The sequence below is a fragment of the Phocoena sinus genome, chromosome 3 (assembly GCF_008692025.1).
Source record: "Phocoena sinus isolate mPhoSin1 chromosome 3, mPhoSin1.pri, whole genome shotgun sequence".
Lineage (NCBI taxonomy): Eukaryota > Metazoa > Chordata > Mammalia > Artiodactyla > Phocoenidae > Phocoena > Phocoena sinus.
In genome coordinates, this window is record NC_045765.1 from 52,371,024 (window position 1) to 52,391,467 (window position 20,444).

The 20,444-nt window shown below is 44.1% G+C and overlaps 1 protein-coding gene across 10 annotated transcripts in view; it reads right to left on the reverse strand.

Annotated features, from left to right (window-relative positions):
• The window catches only part of ARHGAP26 (Rho GTPase activating protein 26), a 519,366-nt gene that overhangs the window by 180,533 nt on the left and 318,389 nt on the right, over positions 1-20,444 (reverse strand). For all 10 annotated transcript variants that reach the window (XR_004349277.1, XR_004349278.1, XR_004349276.1 and 7 more), the window contains 3 exons: positions 16,576-16,663; positions 14,835-14,893; positions 12,995-13,100 (listed from right to left, as the gene is read on the reverse strand). Coding sequence is in view for 6 of the 10 variants with exons in the window: in XM_032627452.1 (XP_032483343.1) it covers positions 12,995-13,100; positions 14,835-14,893; positions 16,576-16,663 (253 nt within the window). In the remaining 4 variants the exon portion in view is untranslated. The remainder of the gene's footprint in view (positions 1-12,994; positions 13,101-14,834; positions 14,894-16,575; positions 16,664-20,444) is intronic.

The following is a 20,444-nucleotide window of genomic DNA, read 5'->3' on the forward strand; positions in this document are numbered from 1 at the left end:
CACGGGTTCATGCCCTGGTCTGGGAGGATCCCACATGCCTCTGAGCAACTAGGCCCGTGAGCCACAACTACTGAGCCTGCACATCTGGAGCCTGTGCTCCGCAACAGGAGAGGCCGTGATAGTGAGAGGCCCAAGCACCGCGATGAAGAGTGGCCCCCGCTTGCCACAACTAGAGAAAGCCCTCGCAGAGAAACGAAGACCCAGCACAGACAAAAATAAATTTAAAAAAAAGATAAGAAACAAGTGTTGGTGATGATGGAGAGAAAAGGGAAACCTTGTGAATTGTTGTAAGGAATGTAAATTGGTACAACCACTACAGAAAATAGTATGAAGGTTCCTCAAAAAACAGAACTACCATATGATCCAGCAATTCTACTTCTGGGTATTTAGCCGAAGACAACAAAAACACTAATTTGAAAAGATACATGCATCTCAATGTTCATTGCAGCGTTATTTACAATAGACAAGATATGGAAGTAAACTAAGTGCTCAATGATGGACGAATGGATAAAGAAGATATGATACATACACACACACTGGAATTTTTACTCAACCATAAAAAATAATGAAATCCTTCCCATTTGTGACAACATGGATGGACCTAGAGGGTATTACGCTAAGTGAAATAAGTCAGACAGAGAAAGACAAATACTCCAGTTTTTCCTTGGGTTGCCCCTCGCCCATTAGATGTGGTCCTACCAAGAATGTCAGCTGAGTACCCCACTACCGCCTCGCCACAGAAGTGAGTGCATTACCCAAGGGAGGCCATTATGCTCTCTTCATTAGTAACGTTAACCTGTAGTGGAATCATAAGAAGACAAAGGTGTTCAGAGTTGAGACATTCAAAAGGTAGTGCTCCAGGGCCACCCGTTAGTTCCCCGGATATTTTCCACCCTTTATTTCATTCACTATCCAACAAATATTTATGGAGAGCTCCTCCTGCTACATGCAAAGCTTTGTTGCAGGCAGTGTACAGACAGACAAATTTTCATCCTCACAGAGCTTACATTTCAGTGAGAAGAAACAATAAATACATAAGTCAAATATACAGTATATTAGATGGTGATACATGTTATGGGAAAAAAATTAAACAGTCCTTGTGGGTAGGGAGCACTGGGGCTGGAGGTTGTAATCCTAGAGCAAGACCTCACTGGGGAGAGAGAGGAGGGAAAGTGGGCAGAGCAGGTCTAAGGATCAAAGGAGCGAATAAATCCTGGGGCACAGAAAATGAGACTGAAAAGGAGCAGCCAAGGAGGTAGGGGAAAAAAACAGGAGAGTATGATGACCTGGAAACCAAGTGAAGAACGCATTTCAAGAAGGAGAGAGTGCGAAACTGTGTTAAGTCCTTCAGAACCATCAGGGAAGGTAAGTTGAAACTGACTTAGCAACACCAACAGGAGGCATTTCAGTGGAGCAGTAGGTGTAAAAGCCCGAGTGGTGGGACTCCCCTGGTGGCACAGTGGTTAAGGATCCACCTGCTAATGCAGGGGACATAGGTTTGATCCCCGGTCTGGGAAGATCCCACATGCCGCGAAGCAACTGGGTCCATGTGCCACAGCTGCTGAGAGCCTGCGCTCTAGAACCCATGAGCCACAACTACTAAGCCCGCGCGCCTGGAGCCCGTGCTTCGTAACAAGAGAATCCACCACAATGAGAGGCCCATGCACCGCAGCAAAGAGCGGCCCCCGCTTGCCGCAACTAGAGAAAGCCCATGCGCAGCAAAGAAGACCCAGCGCAGCCAAAAAAAAAATAGCCCAAATGGTGTAGGTTCAAGAGAGGATTTGGACACGGTGACACAGACAACTATTTAAGACATTCTGCTGAGAAGAGCACAGAGAAAAGGAATGGTATCTAGAAAGGGATACAAGATCTAGAAAGGTTTTTTGTTTCATTGTTTTTGTTCTTCATTTGTAAAGGATCACAGAAATTTTAAGTGCTGATGAGAAAGATTCAGCAGAAACTACAAAGTCAATGATGTAAGGAGATAGAGGGGAAAACTACTGGAGCCAAATGCTTCTGGATGCAATCGGGGATCAGCTCTAGTGCCCCAGTGATGGGACTGCCTTTAGGTAGAAGCACTGAGTGTCCTTCTATCACCCATGGAGAGAAGACAGGAACACGGGTGCAGGTGTGGTGGCTTGTGGACGTTCTCCTGTCGCATCTATTTTCTCAGTGAAACAGGAAGCAAGATCTGAGACAATCATCTAGAACAGAAGGGTGAATGGTGTAGGGACATGGAGTAGGATGTGAGGCACGTAAGGGCCGTTGAGGTTGCATTCCAATGTCTGATGGTTCAACTCTGCTTTCAATTACTCCAAGAAGACTGTCAGTAAATTCCCTTCTTTTTTGAAAATTAGCCACAGTTGACGTCTGTTTCTTACAACCAAAGACCTAATACACCAATTCTTCCTTGGGGCCTTAGGGTTACCCCATTTTCTCACTGAAATCCTGACTTTAATGAAACAGTGATTCTGTTCTATCAAATCCTATGCACCTCCAAGTGAACAGGAAGAGTCTTGCAGTAGACCAACAAGCCAGACGTGTTGGGTTCCTCTACCACCTTGCACAGAACCAAGAAGTAATGATTTATACTTACAATACCAAAGTGGAAACACTAAATCAGCATGCTAAACTGCTTAAACAAAAGCATTTCAATACATGTGAGAAAGCAGAAAAGACAGATACCAAAATTCAAATTGCCTTAACATTTCTTCAAACCCCCTTTTTGAGTTAAACTGCCAAAGTGTTTACCAAGACAGAATGAAGACAAATACATGTACAACTGTTCTTAGAGCATAGATTAATCCTTCATTACAGATTTCAGTGACTCAGGGAGGGGGACCCATGTGAAGACTACACTAAGGGGTAAACCGGAGGCACAGAGAACCGTTCTCACACTGGATGAGACTCTTTAATCTGGGAATGGCATCTGAAAGGCAGTCACACTGAGTAAGAAAGAACGTAAGTCAGACTCTTCCACAAAGAGAAACATTTCAAAGATCACGAAGATGAGTGGAAATTTCCAGACCGTGCAGACTAAGATGACTCTTCGTGATAAAAACGTGTCGCTCCCTCTCCAGGAAATTAAGAGTTATTAAGTTGCAGCAAAGACAGCTGCTTCTGAGATGAAATCAGCCTTGCGACACCAAGAAGCAGGAGGGTGAGGGTGAGAAGCTGCTGACCTCCCGTGGAAATCAGCACCACACAGCTTGTTTCAAACAGGTGCACCACTCCACAGGGCATGTGACTCATGAAAAGCTCCGAATACTCACAGGGAACTGTAAGGCTTGGTGTAAGGTGTGACCTGAAAGCAGATACCAATGGCTTTCTCCCAGCTGACCCAATGCTGGCTCACCCTTTGCTACGAAGACTGAGATAGATGCTCAGCCCTTTGGCCCGAACACACACAAACTGCCAAGAAAACAAAAGCAAAGCAAAAGTAAACATATGCACACATGCAAATCTCCCAAGTGGGTAAGAGCCATGTGTGCTACGTTTTCAGCATTCAGCCCTAAGGGTTTTGCTTGCCAAGAACAAAACTGTGAAGAGAGCCCTGTCCCTTCAGTATGAATGCCTTGTTTTGGTTTAATCGTTAGAACAATTTCTCCATCTTCCCTCACCTTCAGGTACAGTTCCATGACCCTCCTTCCTCCATCCCCTGATTTCTCTGAAAGCCTACATTATACTACTTGCCAGATGCTCTCCTAAGAGATTTAGGTGGATGAATTAACTTAACCCTCACAATGACTCTATGAGGGTAGGTGCTATTGTTGTCTTTAGGTTTCGCAGAAAGAAGAGTCTGAGGTGAAGGCTTATATGACACTATTCTATTCTACTTGGGGGTTCTCAGGAGGAAGGAGGCAGAGAAGCTAACCCCTACCTGCTTCAAGCACCAATACCTGCTCCATCTCTTGGGACCATCTTCTGAGAGGCTACCTAATGACTGCTATGCAGTATGCCCAGCTCTCACCTCCCATTAGTCAAAGTTTTATTTTTTTAATACTCCTTTGCTTCCAGGTTGTACACATGTGGACGGCACTTTGTGTCATGTCTCCCTTGGGTGGGAGGTAAGAGGCAGGAGGCACATGGTAAGGGCATGAGGCTACCAGCTATCAGGCTGCACCTGCGTGAAACGAGTTGGAGGCTACACAACTGGTCACCACAGTGGTGGCTGAAATACGCACAGGAGAAGCCAAGAGAATCTGATATGCTAATTTAAATGTTTCTAATACAATTATTATATCTCCTTATTCAGATGAGGAAACTCAGGCATGAAAAACTGAAGTACTTCACACAGGTTTCAGAAGAGACGAGCAAAACTAGGCAGTCTGGCTCCAGAATGTTCTCTTTATCACTGAGCTCTCAAGCACCTACAGATGAACTGCAATTACCCTGAAGTCTGCCAGCTGCCTCGCTGCAGCTGCCACATTTGAGCTACAATAGTTGTGAGCTGGTTGGAAAACCAGACAGCGTAAGAAAATAAATATCACAGATAATGCTCACCATGCAATGCAAAGAGGATACGGCAAGAGAGGGCTTCAGTGCTCAAAACAGTGCAAGCGGATCAGTTAGTCACTGACACTCCACCAAAGAGAGACACTTAATGAAATCACCCCCATGGCCAACACATAAGAAATCTGGCTCAAAAGAGCGGAAATAAATGAAAGACTAAAAAAGACAAAGAGAAAAGATCAATGAAACTAAGAACTGGTTTTTAAAAAGATAAACAGAACAGACAAACCTTTAGCTAGACTCACCAAGAAGAAAAGGGAGAGGACTCAAAATCAGAAAAGGAAGAGAGGGAGGGAAGGGGGGAGGGAAGAGGGGAGGGAAGGAGCAGGGGAGGGAAGGAGGGACGGAAAGAAATCTGTCTCTGATAAGGGTTGGCAAAGAAGAAACAAAGTCATGTCCATGCTTGTTAATACTCTCACGTATATAAGATACTGAAGTAAAAGGGGGCAGCCACTAAGAGAGGAAAACATAGCATCCTCTCCTTTGCTCCTCCCTGAATTTGAAAGGGAACTCTATAGGTGACTCCATGGGTTCAGAAAAGGAAGTATCAAAGGTGTATCAAAAACCAGGAAAGTCACTGAAAAAATTCACCCAAACAGAAGTGGAACAAATCAAAACAAACAAGAGACCCAAATCAAAGGGGCTCTAAGACTGCTGAGTGTTCACAGCTTGAAGCCGAGCATTTCCCCTTTCACGATGGGCATTTCTTATGATGTGAAAGATTTAGTTCCCCGAATTCAGGAATTTTGTTGAGTTTTTTTTTTTTAAAGCGAAAAATTTAAACTGAACTTGTGTCTTTCCTTCTCCTAACCCTGAAGGCTGGAAGGCCACAAAAGAGAGAAATTCCTGGGTTGAAAGTAAGTGAAAGTCTGGCAAGTAGGCTGAATAGGGGTTGAGCTCTGATTTCTTCTGCATTTCCATTAATTTAAAGTGCTAAGTTGCCTGTTTGCTTTAAAATATGTGCTTGTCCTCTTTGCAGTGTCCCTTTAAATAGATTTTCCTTTGGCTCTGCCAACAATAGCTAGAGAAGGTCCTTTGAGAAACCCATTCTTAGTCTTAAAAAAATACTCTTCTCCCTGCCCCATACACATAAACAGGCCTGGAAGCAGTATCTCTCACTTCTTCCAGGGATCTCCAATCTATCAAAAATAATAAATCTTTCAGGAAGAAAACAGAGCTGGTCAGGGAAATAATTCTCCCAGCTCATTTCTGTTTGTTCATGATGTGATCACCAAATATCAAGTCCCTTTTTTGGGATCAGCAGACAGATAGGTCAAGGGCTGAACACCCTAATGTCTACCCCACGGCCAGGCACAACAGGGACTACTAGGAACTAGGCAAACCGAAGAAGGCATGCCCAGGGGGATTCGGTGTGGCCCTCACTTACTTCCAGCCAATTGCTAGCAAGGAGATCTGAATTTTTCCAAGTAAAATGACCCCTGCTAAAAATGTTGGAAACCTGTCCAAATTTTAGAAACAGCAATGTGGGGGACAACAATACCAAATCGAGCACATGTGTGGGCTGCTCTGGCTAGAGGCCCTTGTTTGCAACCTCTAGGTAAGACACAAAGATAAAGGAAGACAGACTGCCTGTCCCCCGGGAGCTTATGACCTAGTAGGAGTGAGAAGATACATACCTTGTAAACTGTCCCACAGGTGGAATGTGACACACGTTGAAAGACAGGAATAAGCAAAGGCTATGGGAGTTCAGGAAAGCAAGAGGGCACCTGAGGCAGAAAGGATTCTTGTAGGCAGTGGCATTGGAGCTGAGGCTAAAGAATGAAGTAGACTTTGGCAGGCAGAAGGTGGGGAGGGGCCGTTCCAAACAGAGGGGAAAAAGAAGAAGAGGTAGCGGGGAAGAGGATAGTTGAGAGATGGTTAAGAGATGCTTCATGCTTCTACCCAACAAATACTCATGCACGTCCACTGTGCACCATGCAGCAGCGATGCGGTGTGATCTTGAGGGACACAGACGAGGCTACAAAGTCTGAAAGGGCCCAGTCCGGAGAAGGTCCTGGAGGCCATATCCAGAGTTTTGTCTTAAGAGCAAGGGGAAAGCTGCCTTTGATGTTTTTTTAAGCAGGGTAATCACAAGTTGGGATCCACAGTGTTCCAAGTTCCCCTGCTACAGAGCATGCATTCTGCGGCCTGGCAGGGAGCCAGAGCTCCACCAGCTAGAGCAAGCCAGCAAGAGGCCTTTGCAAACAGCCTGGGGAAGAGATGATGACAGCTCGGACTAGGGACGTAGTGATGGACACGGAGGAAAGTGGACAGATTCAAAAGATAGTGAGGGGGCTTCCCTGGTGGCGCAGCGGTTGAGAGTCTGCCTGCTGATGCAGGGGGCGCGGGTTCGTGCCCCGGTCCGGGAGGATCCCACATGCCGCAGAGCGGCTGGGCCCGTGAGCCATGGCTGCTGAGCCTGCGCGTCCGGAGCCTGTGCTCCGTGGCGGGAGAGGCCACGGCAGGGAGAGGCCAGCGTACCGGGAAAAAAAAAAAAAAAAAGATAGTGAGGGGTTAAAATCACCAGAACTATCGGTCCAGGGTAGGAGGCAGAAGCCAAATGGACCTGGAGAATGTGGTCAACGTGGCTCTGGGGGGCTATCAGGCCACAACACCCGTGGCCCGGCAGCCAAGCAATTCTGTGCCAGCAGCCGTGGGTGTCTAGTGGTTACTAGAGAAAAGAAAGGTTCCGAAGCCAGGGTGTATGGCCAAGGGAAGGCTGCCAGAGAAGTTCACCAGAGCTTTCCATCTTAGAAAGACATCATCTCAAAAGTACTGTTTTCTTTTAAATGTGCTTTGTAAAATTCCACGGCTATTTTGTTTGGACTACTCTTGATGGCAAGGAAATAAGAAGCGCTTCTCGTATGTTCAACAGCTCTCCAGTAAGCTGAATCTTATCGTCTAGACTTGGGATGGAGGAAGAAGGTATAGTAGAGTATGTATAAGATATATGCTAATGCCAAGTAGTCACTTCCTTTTATTTTGACCCTTTCTTGAGAACTTTAAGGGATGCTAGTTAACTACCAGGGCCCATCCTCCTTGGTGCCAAAGCCTAGCAATGATTTTTTTTTTTTTTAATAACCACAGGCATCTTTACATGAACCCAATTCACTCTGCATCTAGATCATGAAGGAAATGTGAATACGTCCTTCCTGACTTGCAGGGATGCCTGGAAGTACTCAAACTCCAGTCACAGGATGGAGAAAACAGCCAAGCCACTGGATGTTCAACCATGGATAACTTACAGCAATGGAGTCTACCTATTATTTTGATAAGGTCTCACTTGTATGCCAAGCCTTTGCCCCACAATATTCCTTCCTGATCCTTGCAAGCTATAGAATTTTGTCCTTTTGGGAAAGTCACACATAACAGATTACCCAAGTAAACATTAAGCAATTGGGTAATGAAAAGAACAGAAGAGAATCAGCAAGTGGCAATGGGACTCAAGTTGATTTTGCCCTCTTCATTTCTCTCTCTCACCCTCCATCCCCACAAATCTTGGTGTTTCAGGGTATATGTGCCCACATGGCAGGTGTATTCATCTCCCCTCCCAAACTGGTCTTGTCCCACATGTCCTGATCAAGTTAGCACACCATGCAAAGATCATTCAAGAGACTTAATACTCTTTGTTAAATGTTATTTTACCTGGATTACTTGCAGTAGGCACTATGAGTTGCCTACTCAGAGCCCTGCTTTTATATGGGTATCCATGCCTCCCACAAATGACCCAGGTAAATCCTGTTTGGGGTAAAAAAAATCACAGTGGTCCCATTCCCTTTGCTAGTGAATGCTTCAAACCAATGAGATGTGATAGGAAGTCTATTGGAGAACTTCTGGGAAAAGTATCATCACATCTCTTAAAAAGAGACTCAGAGAAGAAATACAGTCACCCCTGAACCATACTTCTACACAGTTGCAAATCCTAATATAACTTTATAGTTGGCCCTCCATATCCGTGGTTCCGCATCCATGGATTCAACCATATTGCATTATGCATATAAACAGTGCATATTTAGTGGGGAAAAAAAAAAAACCCATGTATAAGTGGACCTCCACAGTGCAAACCCATGCTGCTCAGGGATCAACTGTAATACCTTACTGCCCTGGACAACCACTCAGGTGCAGATATGCAACATAACATCTTATGATCCTAAAAGGAGCTAGCCAACACAGTGAAGCTGGCTGTGAGCAGGACCGTGGAAATAACACAAGTACTTCGTGAGCCAAGAAATTAACCAACCCTCAGGACTGATTTTGTGTAATGACACAACAGATTCCCTTATTGTTTAAGCCACTGTGAATTGGATTTTCTGTTTCTTGCAGCCCGAAGCATCTAAAATGATACAATTCTTCTTTGGAGAAGCAAGAAAAGGGCTCTGGCTTCCTGACAACACCAGGCAACAAAGGAGTAGTTGCCTCAAAAAAGAAAAGAGACTAAGATTTATTTCTCAGTAAGTGTTTCGGGAAAACCAGCTGTGAAAAGGTATTGTTAATAGCCATTCCGGATGTATGAAGAGCTCTTTGAAATCCTCCCATGCAGCATAAACACTGTAATAAAGTTCCAATGAGCCACTGTGAATGGTATGTGTGGGGATATACAACGTACTTGGAGTCATAATAGTATGCAAACATTGGGGAGCTACCATGAAATTAGTCTTTATTATTCATCTACTCTTATTTCCTTCTACAATTATAAGATTGGGAATTTTTTTCTTTTTTTGCCCCCTTTCTATCTGACGAAAACACAGATTCACGTGATTGGAAGGAAGTCACAAAACCAGGCTCAGAGATGTTGAATGATTTCCACAAGGTCCCAAAGCCGGCTGGGGGCAATTTTCTTTATTATTAAAAATGCTTTGTGTGTGATTTTAAAACAAGGTCATTTGCTGAACACTCAATTTAATGAAAGGCGAATAATTGTAGAGACATGGGAAATCACAACCAATTTTTTTTAGTAATTTAATTATGCAAATAAAATCGGCTTTTCTGAACTCAATGCTTTGAGTTTCTTCTTCTCTTTTTCTAATAACCTCCTAAATTCCAATCCATTCCTCTCAATACCATTTCTCCCTCCTAGAGAATCCCTGCATATGGCCCATTCTCTAGGCCAGTGGTTCTCAAAAGACTGTTTGCCTGGGAAGTAAATTAAAAATGCAGAGTCCCAGGCAGAGTCCAATTCAGCAGATCAAGGCGGGGGCCCAGCAATATAAATGTCAATGCAAACAAGCACCCCAGGTGAGTGTAACCATCCTTTGAGGCACATGACTCCAGACTGTATACTAGATTCCAGGTTCCAAATAGAAAACATCTAATTTTCATAGTAGATTTAAGCTGGGACAACAAAAATATGTGCAGAGTTGCCTATAATTTTTATGTTCCCTCTGAGGTCTGAAACAAATCCAAGAGCTCTGTGATTTGGATGTACCCTGGTAATCATTTGCGTGGAGGTCTGGAGTTTTTATTCTTTCCCCTCTGAATGTATTTCTACTTGGGATTAAATATAAAATGTCTTAACTCTTCCTCCACAGCTAAAGGAAATCAATTTTGTAAAGTGTTTCAAAAGAGTACTTAAAAAAATACACAAAATATCTTCCCTTTGAACCAGATGCCTGGGATGTACAGGGCAAACACAGTAAGTAATGAGAGAAGTAAACACCAGGTTTTCCAGCAGAACCAACCCTGAAACCAAAACTTAGGAAGGAAGCTGACCATTAAGTAAGTAGACCAGAGGAACAATAGCTCAGGCATATCCTTGGGTAAGTCTGAAACTGAGAAAACAGGAATGAAACAGACAAACCCCTTGTCCCAAGTTAACTTTCCCTTCCTGTTCGATTTTAAAATAGGACAGTGCTGTAAATGAGAATAGAGAGTTTATGCAGAATCTTAGAACTCCTCTGGGTGCCAAAACATTTTTTCAAACTGAAGTAAATACTCCTTACTGGATTCAGCAGTGCTCATTTATACTCATCTCCTCCAGGACATTTTAAATCTAGAGGCTCCAGAGACCAAGAACACAGCACGTTGATAACGGGAGTCTGTGTGTTCTACCATCATGACCAACTCTCATTACAGCCATGACAGCTTGTCTATATGTAGACTTCTTAATGATCACATGAACAAAGAAATGCCACTTAACCTCACAGAACCAAAGAAAATCACTGTTAAGTATCAAAGATAACACACAATGCTCCAGAAATGCTATAAAATAAATACTCCAGCAACAAAATTGGTTTAAATTCTTTAGAAGGCAAAAAGTCAAGGCCATAGCTTTAACATGCACATTCCAGCTGTACTTCTCCTTGGCTTAGGGACAAAGACTGAACTTAATGGGGTTGGGAGAGAAGAGGGTGGAACCAGAGGGAGAAAGTGAAGCATCCACCAGGAGATGAACAGGTTCATTGGTCCAATACGCACCTTAAGGGTTTTGGATTTTTTATTTCTATTTCTTTTTCTTTAGGATTCCTAACAATCCTCGGGCATTTTAAAAATGGGAAGATTCAGTTCTGGCTTTACTGCATCACCAATGACTCTTGTTCTCTCTCAGTCCAATTAAGCTCTCATCACACTGCACAGCCTGAACAGCCCGACTGCCTTCAGCTGCTTCCTATCCCTTCTCTAGCTGCTCCCAGAAGCCATGGAGGCCTCCCTAAGACCCAGTGGGCATTAAACAGTCAGCAGCATCGCCACACATGCTTGGCTGGACGATGTACCTGGAACTTCCTCTGTTTGGGTGCAGGCCCTTCAAGTGTGCAACTAAGATCTAAGCCAGCTTTCCCGTTTCACAAATGCCTGACTGGGTTTGTGTGGAATAGGCACCACACCGTCATGTCAGAGCATCTGGAGTTACTTTTTTTTTTTTTTTTTTCGGTACGAGGGCCTCTCACTGTTGTGGCCTCTCCCGTTGCGGAGCACAGGCTCCGGACGCGCAGGCTCAGCGGCCATGGCTCACGGGCCCAGCCGCTCCGCGGCATGTGGGATCTTCCCGGACCGGGGCACGAACCTGCGTCCCCTGCATCGGCAGGCGGACTCCTAATCACTGCGCCACCAGGGAAGCCCCTGGAGTTACTTTTTAAAGCCCAGTTCCCATTATTTTAAACACACTCACCAGGATTCTTTGACATTTGCGGGGGAGGTGCATATGTTCTCAGCTACACTTAATTGTTTCTAAACATGCAGTTCAGAGATGGCATGGCAAGAAAAAACATGTGACCTGGAATGGAGCAACCCTTTACTCAGCCTAACTGCTTCTCACCAGCATGCAAAACTCTTGTTCCTTCATCATTAAGACCTATGGAAATCTTTATGGTAACATCTATACTCTCTCTCCAAAATATCAAGTGCTGGGGTTTCCCTGGTGGCTCAGTGGTTGAGAGTCCGCCTGCAGTGCAGAGGACTCGGGTTCGTGCCCCGGTCCGGGAGGATCCCACAAGCCGCGGAGAGGCTGGGCCCGTGAGCCATGGCTGCTGAGCCTGCGCGTCCGGGGCAAAAAAAAAAAAATATCAAGTGCTTGGTAGAAACATGAAAACAAATCATAATCTCCCTCGGCAGAGCATCAAATTATCCCAAAGACATGACTTAACGCCAGAACAAAGTGTGGGTAAGCGCTGAAATTATAACATGTCAGTTCCACAGCATGTAGAGTTTAACAATTTAGGTTAACTGTTATAGTCTGTCTTTTCTTATGCGCTAGTCTCCAATAAAGAACATCCATCAAAGTTAAGAGAAGGTTAGAACATACACACATGTAGTGCCTGATACAGCAAGGGGTATCAGCAAGGCCAATCCAAAGCAGCTCAGGCAACAGTAAATACACAAAAAATCCAAACCATTCCAAGAGTATAAATATCCCGAGCAGGAAAATCAGGCCCCCACTGACTTTCTTTGATTCTCCTCTGTTCTTTATACTTCTTCAAAGGCTTTAATACACGTAACATTTAAAATCAATGACATTATAGAGAAGGGGGAGCCTACTATCCATATTTGACAGATGAAGAAACTAAGGAATCGAGGGGTCAGTGGCTTGTCCAGGGCTAGTTAAGTGGCTTGTTAAGAACAGAATCAACTCTAGAAGCCAGGCCTCTTTATTCCAAATCCAAGGTCTGTAAACTTGTAACATATTTCTGTTTGCTCTTAATCATCACAAGAACATGTAACTCCTGAAAAATCTGTTTGGTGATCTGGTATCATGGAGGACACACTCTTATTGGCCGTGATCATCACAAGAACACAACCCCCCCCTGCAAACTCTGCCTGGTGGCCTGGTGGCCTGGGCACCTCCCCAGCCTCCGCTGCAAAGCCCATCTGGCATGTGCTGCTGTTAACCCACTGCAGTTAATAGTTCCCACATTTCTTTCCTGAGCCTCCAGCATACCTGATGCAACAGTGGGAGAAGGAAACATAAGCAGAACTGAGACCAGCTTTAGTGCTAAGATAAGAAGTTTCCAGGGCTGAGAGAAAGGCCAGCAATCAGTCTTAAACCTACTTTGCCAAGTGGTTCATGAGCAGCTGTAACATCTGCCTATTTTTCTCTGGGAGCCGATGAACAAGGCTGTGGATTTCAGAGACCCGTGACTCCTGGTTCTCCAGCTCTGTGAAGGAAGGAGGGAGGCGATACTGGATCAGGACCACAGTTAAACCAGTTTATAAGACAAAAATCAGAGAAAACCAAATGTTGGGAACAAGAGACTGAGGATTTCTCAGAGGTATAAGATCCTGTTCTGTGTACTTGTGACTAGACTGAGTAGATCTAAAAGTGCTTTTAATGCTGCTTTCCGTAACAGAGGTCATTAAGAAACATGACTGATCTCACTTTAAAAATCAGAAGTTACCTTCTGAGACCAACAGGCATCAAAAAGTTGAGGTTCTCAGCAAGGGACTTGTAGCAAGTCAGTTAACACTTCTGGGCCTCCATTTTCCCTTCGAGCCAGTGCCTAACACGGTGATAGGTATGTGGCCGGTGCCCGATAAATGTTTGTTAAATAAAGATGTGAATAAGCAACTATGAAAAAAAAAATGACCATCAAAAAGTTCACGCCAAAATGATGACGTGATGAAATGGAGCCAGTCAACTGCATACTCGGAGCAGGAACAAACTTGGGAGCAGCTGGCTATACAGAGTGGCAGCTTCATTTCAAGGAAGGAAGGAACTTCATGCACTCGTCAAGGGATAAACAAATTGTACATGAACAGCCTTGCGAGGGTCTCAAATATCAAAATAACACCTCGAGACAGCATCAAAGACATCAAGGGAAATGTCCATTCATTCTCAAGTCATGTGTGAAAACCAGCCTGGGAGAAGAAAGGAATGGCAGATAAAATAAGGAAATGTTTCTGCCAACCTATAACCTAAATCATGGACTGTCACGTTCCCTTGGTTGAACTTGGGTACGTGGCTTCGTTTCTCTGGGAAATACATCGATGGCACTCATCACACTTATTTATAGGACTGAGGTGAGGTTTAATTAGGGAATGGTTGCTGTGGGTTTGGAATTTCTCAGAGAAAGAAATCACATAAACAGCACCTTCACTTCCAGCTTTCTCCCAGGTCTTTCTCCTGCTTTACGGGGACAGCTATGTGTGGATAAGGCCACCAGAATAGAGGTACTCCTAAATTAGGCCAGTAGTAGCTACCAGGGTAAACAAACTCTGACGGCTTAAAGGAAACAGGGAGAGGCACAGGCTATGGACATAATAGCATGGTGGGGATTCATGCCAGACTTAAATCTGATAGAGAATCTTACTGCCCCTTATAGGTGGCCTGCCCCACATAGAGTCCAGTATACTTAGGGTGGCTTGCACCTAAACCCTATGTATTTTAATACCAGTAATATGACGCTCAGGGCTTAGATGATATAGCTGAAGAAAGATCAGAAGCTATAAATGCAAGCCATGATGGAAAGAGGACTGGGAAGTTATATAAATGGTGCCAGATTCAGGGAAATACGTCCGATGCTCAATTTAGGTAATAGGCAGAGTCTGATTCATTCCGAAAAATGCTACTCCAGGGCTGGAAAAAACCCAAGGAGTTAGAACTCCAATAATCAAAATTAGAAAGGCAAACTTGCTTTTCTCACCTCTCCGTCACCCCCAAACTCACTTCTGAAGTTTTTCCCCTCGACTGTAAATTCAACGTGCTAACAAGGCCCTTAGCAATCTGACTTGGTTTCGCTTTTATTCTGTGACAGTCTCACGAGTGTTTATGTGGGTAGTTTACATGCAGAATACGAGGGATTAGGTAATACTTATTTTGGGACACTGACTGTTCTTTGAAATAGAAAAATCTATTCCTTTCCCCTTAAAAATGTGGTGAAAAGAAAACTTACTTGCTGCTTTGATGAAACTTCTTTGAAACTGGTACATCATGAGTGGTCCTGGAAGCATTCTGAAATAAAAGGATACACACTAGTCAGCTTAATGAAAACAATCCTATTCTCGCTACCTAGAAGCCTAGAGGCGGCCAGACTGTATTACATTTCTCAAAGACAAAGATCACAGGCAAACAACAGCAACTCAGTTTAGTCCAACTTAGTTTCCTTTTGAAAGGGTCCTGAGATTTCACCTGAAATGTTCATTCTTTCTCCTTTTTAAGGGAATGGATACAACTTATGTCTCATAGAGTCACAATCAGAAAAGTGCTAATGCAAAAGTCTAGCACAAACTGAGAGATTTCCTTTTCAGTCAGTGACTCGCCCTCCACAAGAGCATTTTAAGATGTGTCTGAGAAACAGGCAACTAACCCAACATTTGCAATCACCTGCTCTTAAACTCTCGTCTTCCTGGCACCTTAGTCACTTCATCTCGATACACTATGCAAGACTTTTGTAGGTATTTTTGTGGCAAATTCACTATGGAGTGTTGCTCCAGAATGCCAAAGGACTAGAACCCTTAATACTAGGCATGATACCATCAAATTTTATCTGCTATTTAAAATATATTTATATTTTATACTTATTGTCCATTAGCTAATCAATATCAACATGCACAAATAAGTACCAAATACAAACCTCTACCATTTGGTTTTGTGTAAACTACAATGGTAGTATTTGGGATATGAATATGTTTTATGAATATGTTTAACTGTAAACTTGAGGGTTTTTTACTGATAGTCTAAATGATAAGCTTCTCAACAGACGATCCATGAGTCTTGGTTCAGATTTTATTTTATTCTCATCGGATCCCCTGATTCAACTCTTAGTCATCACTTGCATGACATCTCACTCTTGACTCCAAGAGCCTTCCAGCAATTCCCTAACAGCCAATAAAACCTGCATCACCAATTCCTTTTCTGTGGCTTTCGAGACAACTAAATCTTGACAAACTTGTACAAATGCTTATGCAATTCGTGATTATAGTTCTCCTCTTTGTTTAAGACTAGACCCCCACTTTCCTGTGTGAGAAGAACTACAGTGGAGAACTATCATACTCCTATACTTCACATCCAGCATGGCTTTCGGTCTACTCGGGAAACTGAGATGTGAGCAGCTGGTCAATCACCCACTCCCTTAATAACCAAGGGAGGGGTGGGAGGTAGCAGGAATATTACACGTATTATTACAAGGAAAGCAGTCTCCTCTCCAATGAAGTCATATTCTCCAATCTAAGCAGAAGGAATCAAAAAGGAGCGTCATAAAGCTCTCATTTTTGAGGAGCAATGTCAGCAGTATACTCTATCTGTGCAAGGCGCAGAGCTCCCCAAATACGTAGGGTATGTAATCACGCATACTCAACAGAATAGGATACGCAATCTCTTGTTTTTTTAGCAGATTATTCGGGGATTGCAGGGAATTCCACATTTGAGGTTCTGTTAAAGGCTAATCATCATAGTGGCTTCTCAAAAAGAGCAAAGCTTCCTACATCACTCATGGCACCACTGCACAATGGCAACCCATCAACTAGGGATGATTTATAATCGGTTTGACCAGCTGAGCTAATTGCACCCACACATAAGCTGTTTCCACATCTCAAACACCCACCCAACAGCTCTCTGGAGGCTGAAAATAAAACTTTCTTCCTGATTGCATGACAACAAGCTGGCATCATGCACCGCAAATGGAAAGTCCCTACCTTAGGTAGGTTTTCAAAGCACTAGTGATGGTCTTTATCTCCCACTCGGCGCAGATATCCGTTTCTGTTTCAGAAGCTGTTTTGGGGTCTAAAATGAAGAAGAGACAATGGGTAAAACAGAGCAGAAAATACAGCTAAAACCCAAGCATACATAAAAGCATTCAACCTCCCTACTAAACAAAGAAATCCAAAGTAAAAAAGGACACCTATTTTTTCCTCATTAAATTAGAAAAATGTTTAAAAATCCAAATATTTACTGCTGGCAAAAATGCAATGAAACTAATCCTCTAAGAAACTGCTGGAAGCAGATGAGATAAATGCAACAGATCTGAAAAACAATTTGGCAATATGTATCAGGTCCTAAAAAGGTTTATACACTTTGAAGCAGTAATCCCACTTCTCACAACCCATCCTCAGGAAATAAGATAAGGCATGAGAAAGTTACACACATCCCACATGTTCAACATACACTGCTCTTGAAAACAGCAGAACAATTTTTTTTTTTTGGAGCAGAACAAATTTTAAAAGAACAACCTATACAGCCCATGACAGAATGATTAAGTTCATCATGGTATCTTCCTGATGGAATATCATGTCGCATTTACATGATAATGATAACTATATAGCAAAATGGAAAACGCCCGAATTATCATGTAATGTCAAGCAAAAGAAAGACTGAAAAGTTTGTGAGAAACTCAAATGAACAAAGGCTGAAAGGAAATACTCTACACTGAAAAGAGTGGTGAGGTTAGAGTGGTAGAATTGTGGGTTTTATATTTTCTAAACTATGACTTGATTCCATTACTTATCTATTTTAAATGGCCCTAAACCAAGACGTGCAATAAAACCACCGTAATGATATCAACTCCTGATCATTTCTTCCTTTGTTTCCTCTTGTGTGGACTTCCAAACAAATGTGTGTATTTCAGATAAATGTGTACTGTAAAAGAGAAATAATCCTTGCAGTCTTTCTGAGCGGCACACAGGCAGGCGAGAGTACGAGGCAGAGGCTGAACTGTTTCACAAACCAGCAGACCTCCGTCTTCTGGCTGGCGAGGTGGTTGGAAGTAGAGTCTCTCAGGGCACTGAAGGGGGAATCCAGCTTCTGGCGATGTGCCTCCCAGCTCCCGTTCCTCTTTTCAGCTGGGCTGCTACCCTTTTCTCACACCTACTCAGGGGAGGCCCCATCCTTCCAGGGGTGGGGAATGAGACGTCTCTAGACCCCGGGACTGGTTCAAGGTGGTCCAAGACTGGGCAGCATGAAATCCAGGATTTATCCAGGACTTTTCCAGGACAGGGGAAAAGACACCTGCTGTCTCCTGCTGTGCTTGCACTGGGAGGTTATACTGCTGCTCTAGGTGCCACAGTGTGAAGCGTGAGAGGAGAGCCTGACAGACACAGCCAAGGTGAGAGAGGCAGAGAGAGCAGGTCTGGGTGACATGGTTTGAGCCCTTGCGTCTCGCCATGCCTTTTTAATCACGTAAGCCAATAAATTTCCTTAAGCTAGTTGAGGTCAGGTTTCCTGTTTTTTATAATTCAGAGGTCTAAATGATATAGTAGAGACAGCCACCAGACTGTCTCTTTCTGGACAGTCTCTGAGAAGAAAGAGATTCCTTCTGCAGGGCCCACAGCCATTCGGCTGGGAAGGGGAATGAGTCACAGGTGGGCACAATACATTTTCTATTAAATGGGAAAGAACCCACTTTCATCCTAGTAGGAAGAGGCCAAATAATCATGAGTGGCTTAAGGATTTAGGCCCTAATCCCCAAGTAAGGACACAAATCCAGCTGGTACCTACAGCTCTCTGTGTGTTCCCCTAACACACGATGCAAGATGAGAGGATAGGGCCCTGGTTCAATAAGTGTTTGGTTCCTAATGGCAGTATGGCTGTTTGTTTGCAGGTGATCCTGGACAATAATAAAGCCTGTCTTTCATATGAAACAAACAAGGAAGAACCTAAAGAGCATGATTTTATTTCTGGGGCCACAGGACTGTGAACTCCAGAGTTCAATCACAGCACATTTCTGAAAAGTAACAAAGTATGGTTTTCCAAATATCCAAAACCTCTCCAGCTTTAATTCTTTTCTTGCTTTGCCATCTCCCACTCCTTTAATGGTTTCTTCCTGTGGAAGTGTATGTACCAAAAAACTTTGCTTAATGTGACTTTTTTCCCTCTGCATCTCCAAGAAGCATGGAGAGCTGCCATAGTTTGTGGTTCCTGGACACGAGACAAATGTTACTGTACATTCTTCTGTGGAACAAACCAACTTCTACCCAAGAAGAGTGAACAGGACACTAAACAAGCAGCATTTGGCAGGTCTGGAAGTTGTGAACTGTTCCATGAACCACATTTAGCAAACTAATGATTAGCTTCCACTTATACAGGCTCTGTAACCATAGGAATATTGTACAACATTACAGAGAGGGGAGTCAAATTACAGCCTGGCTAAAGGGGTTTTTATAGCACTGATGAGGCAAGGTTCGTAACTTAAGCACGTCCACTTTAATTCATTTAATGTCCAAACTAAATTGAATACAGCCTCCCAAGCTACCCCGTTTTCAGAAACTGTTGCCAATTGCCATCCCTCCCTATCGATGCTCCCTTCACTTACAGAAGCTTCCTGGCATATGATGCAGAGACATATTTGACAATTTTCTTCAGAACTCAGTACATATCTTTCCTAACCAGGACACTTGACTATTGTGGACTTAGTAACACTGACCAGAGCTAGAGGAGCAGTCCAATGTACAAAAAGGTATCACGTGGATACAGCGAAATGAGTGCATTTCCTCCACGAGCTACTCCCATGTGAATTCAGAAAAACAGGAGATGTGGACTGGAAGTGGTGGTTACAAGGGGAAGTAGTCTTAGAAATGTCACACTGGATCAGACAAAACCCAGGTCCACTGTTGTGCTCCTGACAGAGACACTAAGGACCTTCTGGAGGAAGGGATTATGAAAGTCACCTATGTACTCCTACTCTCCTAATGACACACTACAATGTATCAAAATTAAAGTTGATGTGCCCTGAACCAAGATGGCGGAGTAGAAGGACGTGCTCTCACTCCCTCTTGCGAGAACAACCAGAATCACAACTAGCTGCTGGATAGTCATCGACAGGAAGACACTGGAACTCACCAAAAAAGATCCCCCACATCAAAAGACAAAGGAGAAGCCACAATGAGATGGTAGGAGGGGCGCCATCACAGTAAAATCAAATCCCACAACTGCTGGGTGGGTGACTCACAGACTGGAGAACACTTATACCACAGAAGGCCACCCACTGGAGTGAAGGTTCTGAGCCCCACATCAGGCTTCCCAACCTGGGGGTCTGGCAACGGAAGGACGAATTCCTAGAGAATCAGACTTTGAAGGCCAGGGGGATTTGACTGCAGGACTTCGACAGGACTGGGGGAAACAGAGACTCCACTCTTGGAGGGCACACACAAAGTAGTGTGCGCATAGGGACACAGGGGAACGAGCAGTGACCCCAAGGGAGACTGAACCAGACCTACCTGCTAGTGTTGGAGGGTCTCCTGCAGAGGCGGGGGGACTGCAGCTCACTGTGGGGACTAGGACACTGGCAGAAGAATTTCTGGGAAGTACTCCTTGGCGAGAGCCCTCCCAGAGTCCGCCATTAGCCCCACCAAGGTGCCTAGGTAGGCTCCAGTGTTGGGTTGCCTTGGGCCAAACAACCAACAGGGAGGGAACCTAGCCCCACCCATCAGAAGTCAAGCGGATTAAAGTTTAACTGAGCTCTGCCCACCAGAGCAACACCCAGCTCTACCCACCAACGGTCCCTACCACCAGGAAACTTGCACAAGCCTCTTAGATAGCTGCATCCACCAGAAGGTAGACAGCAGAAGCA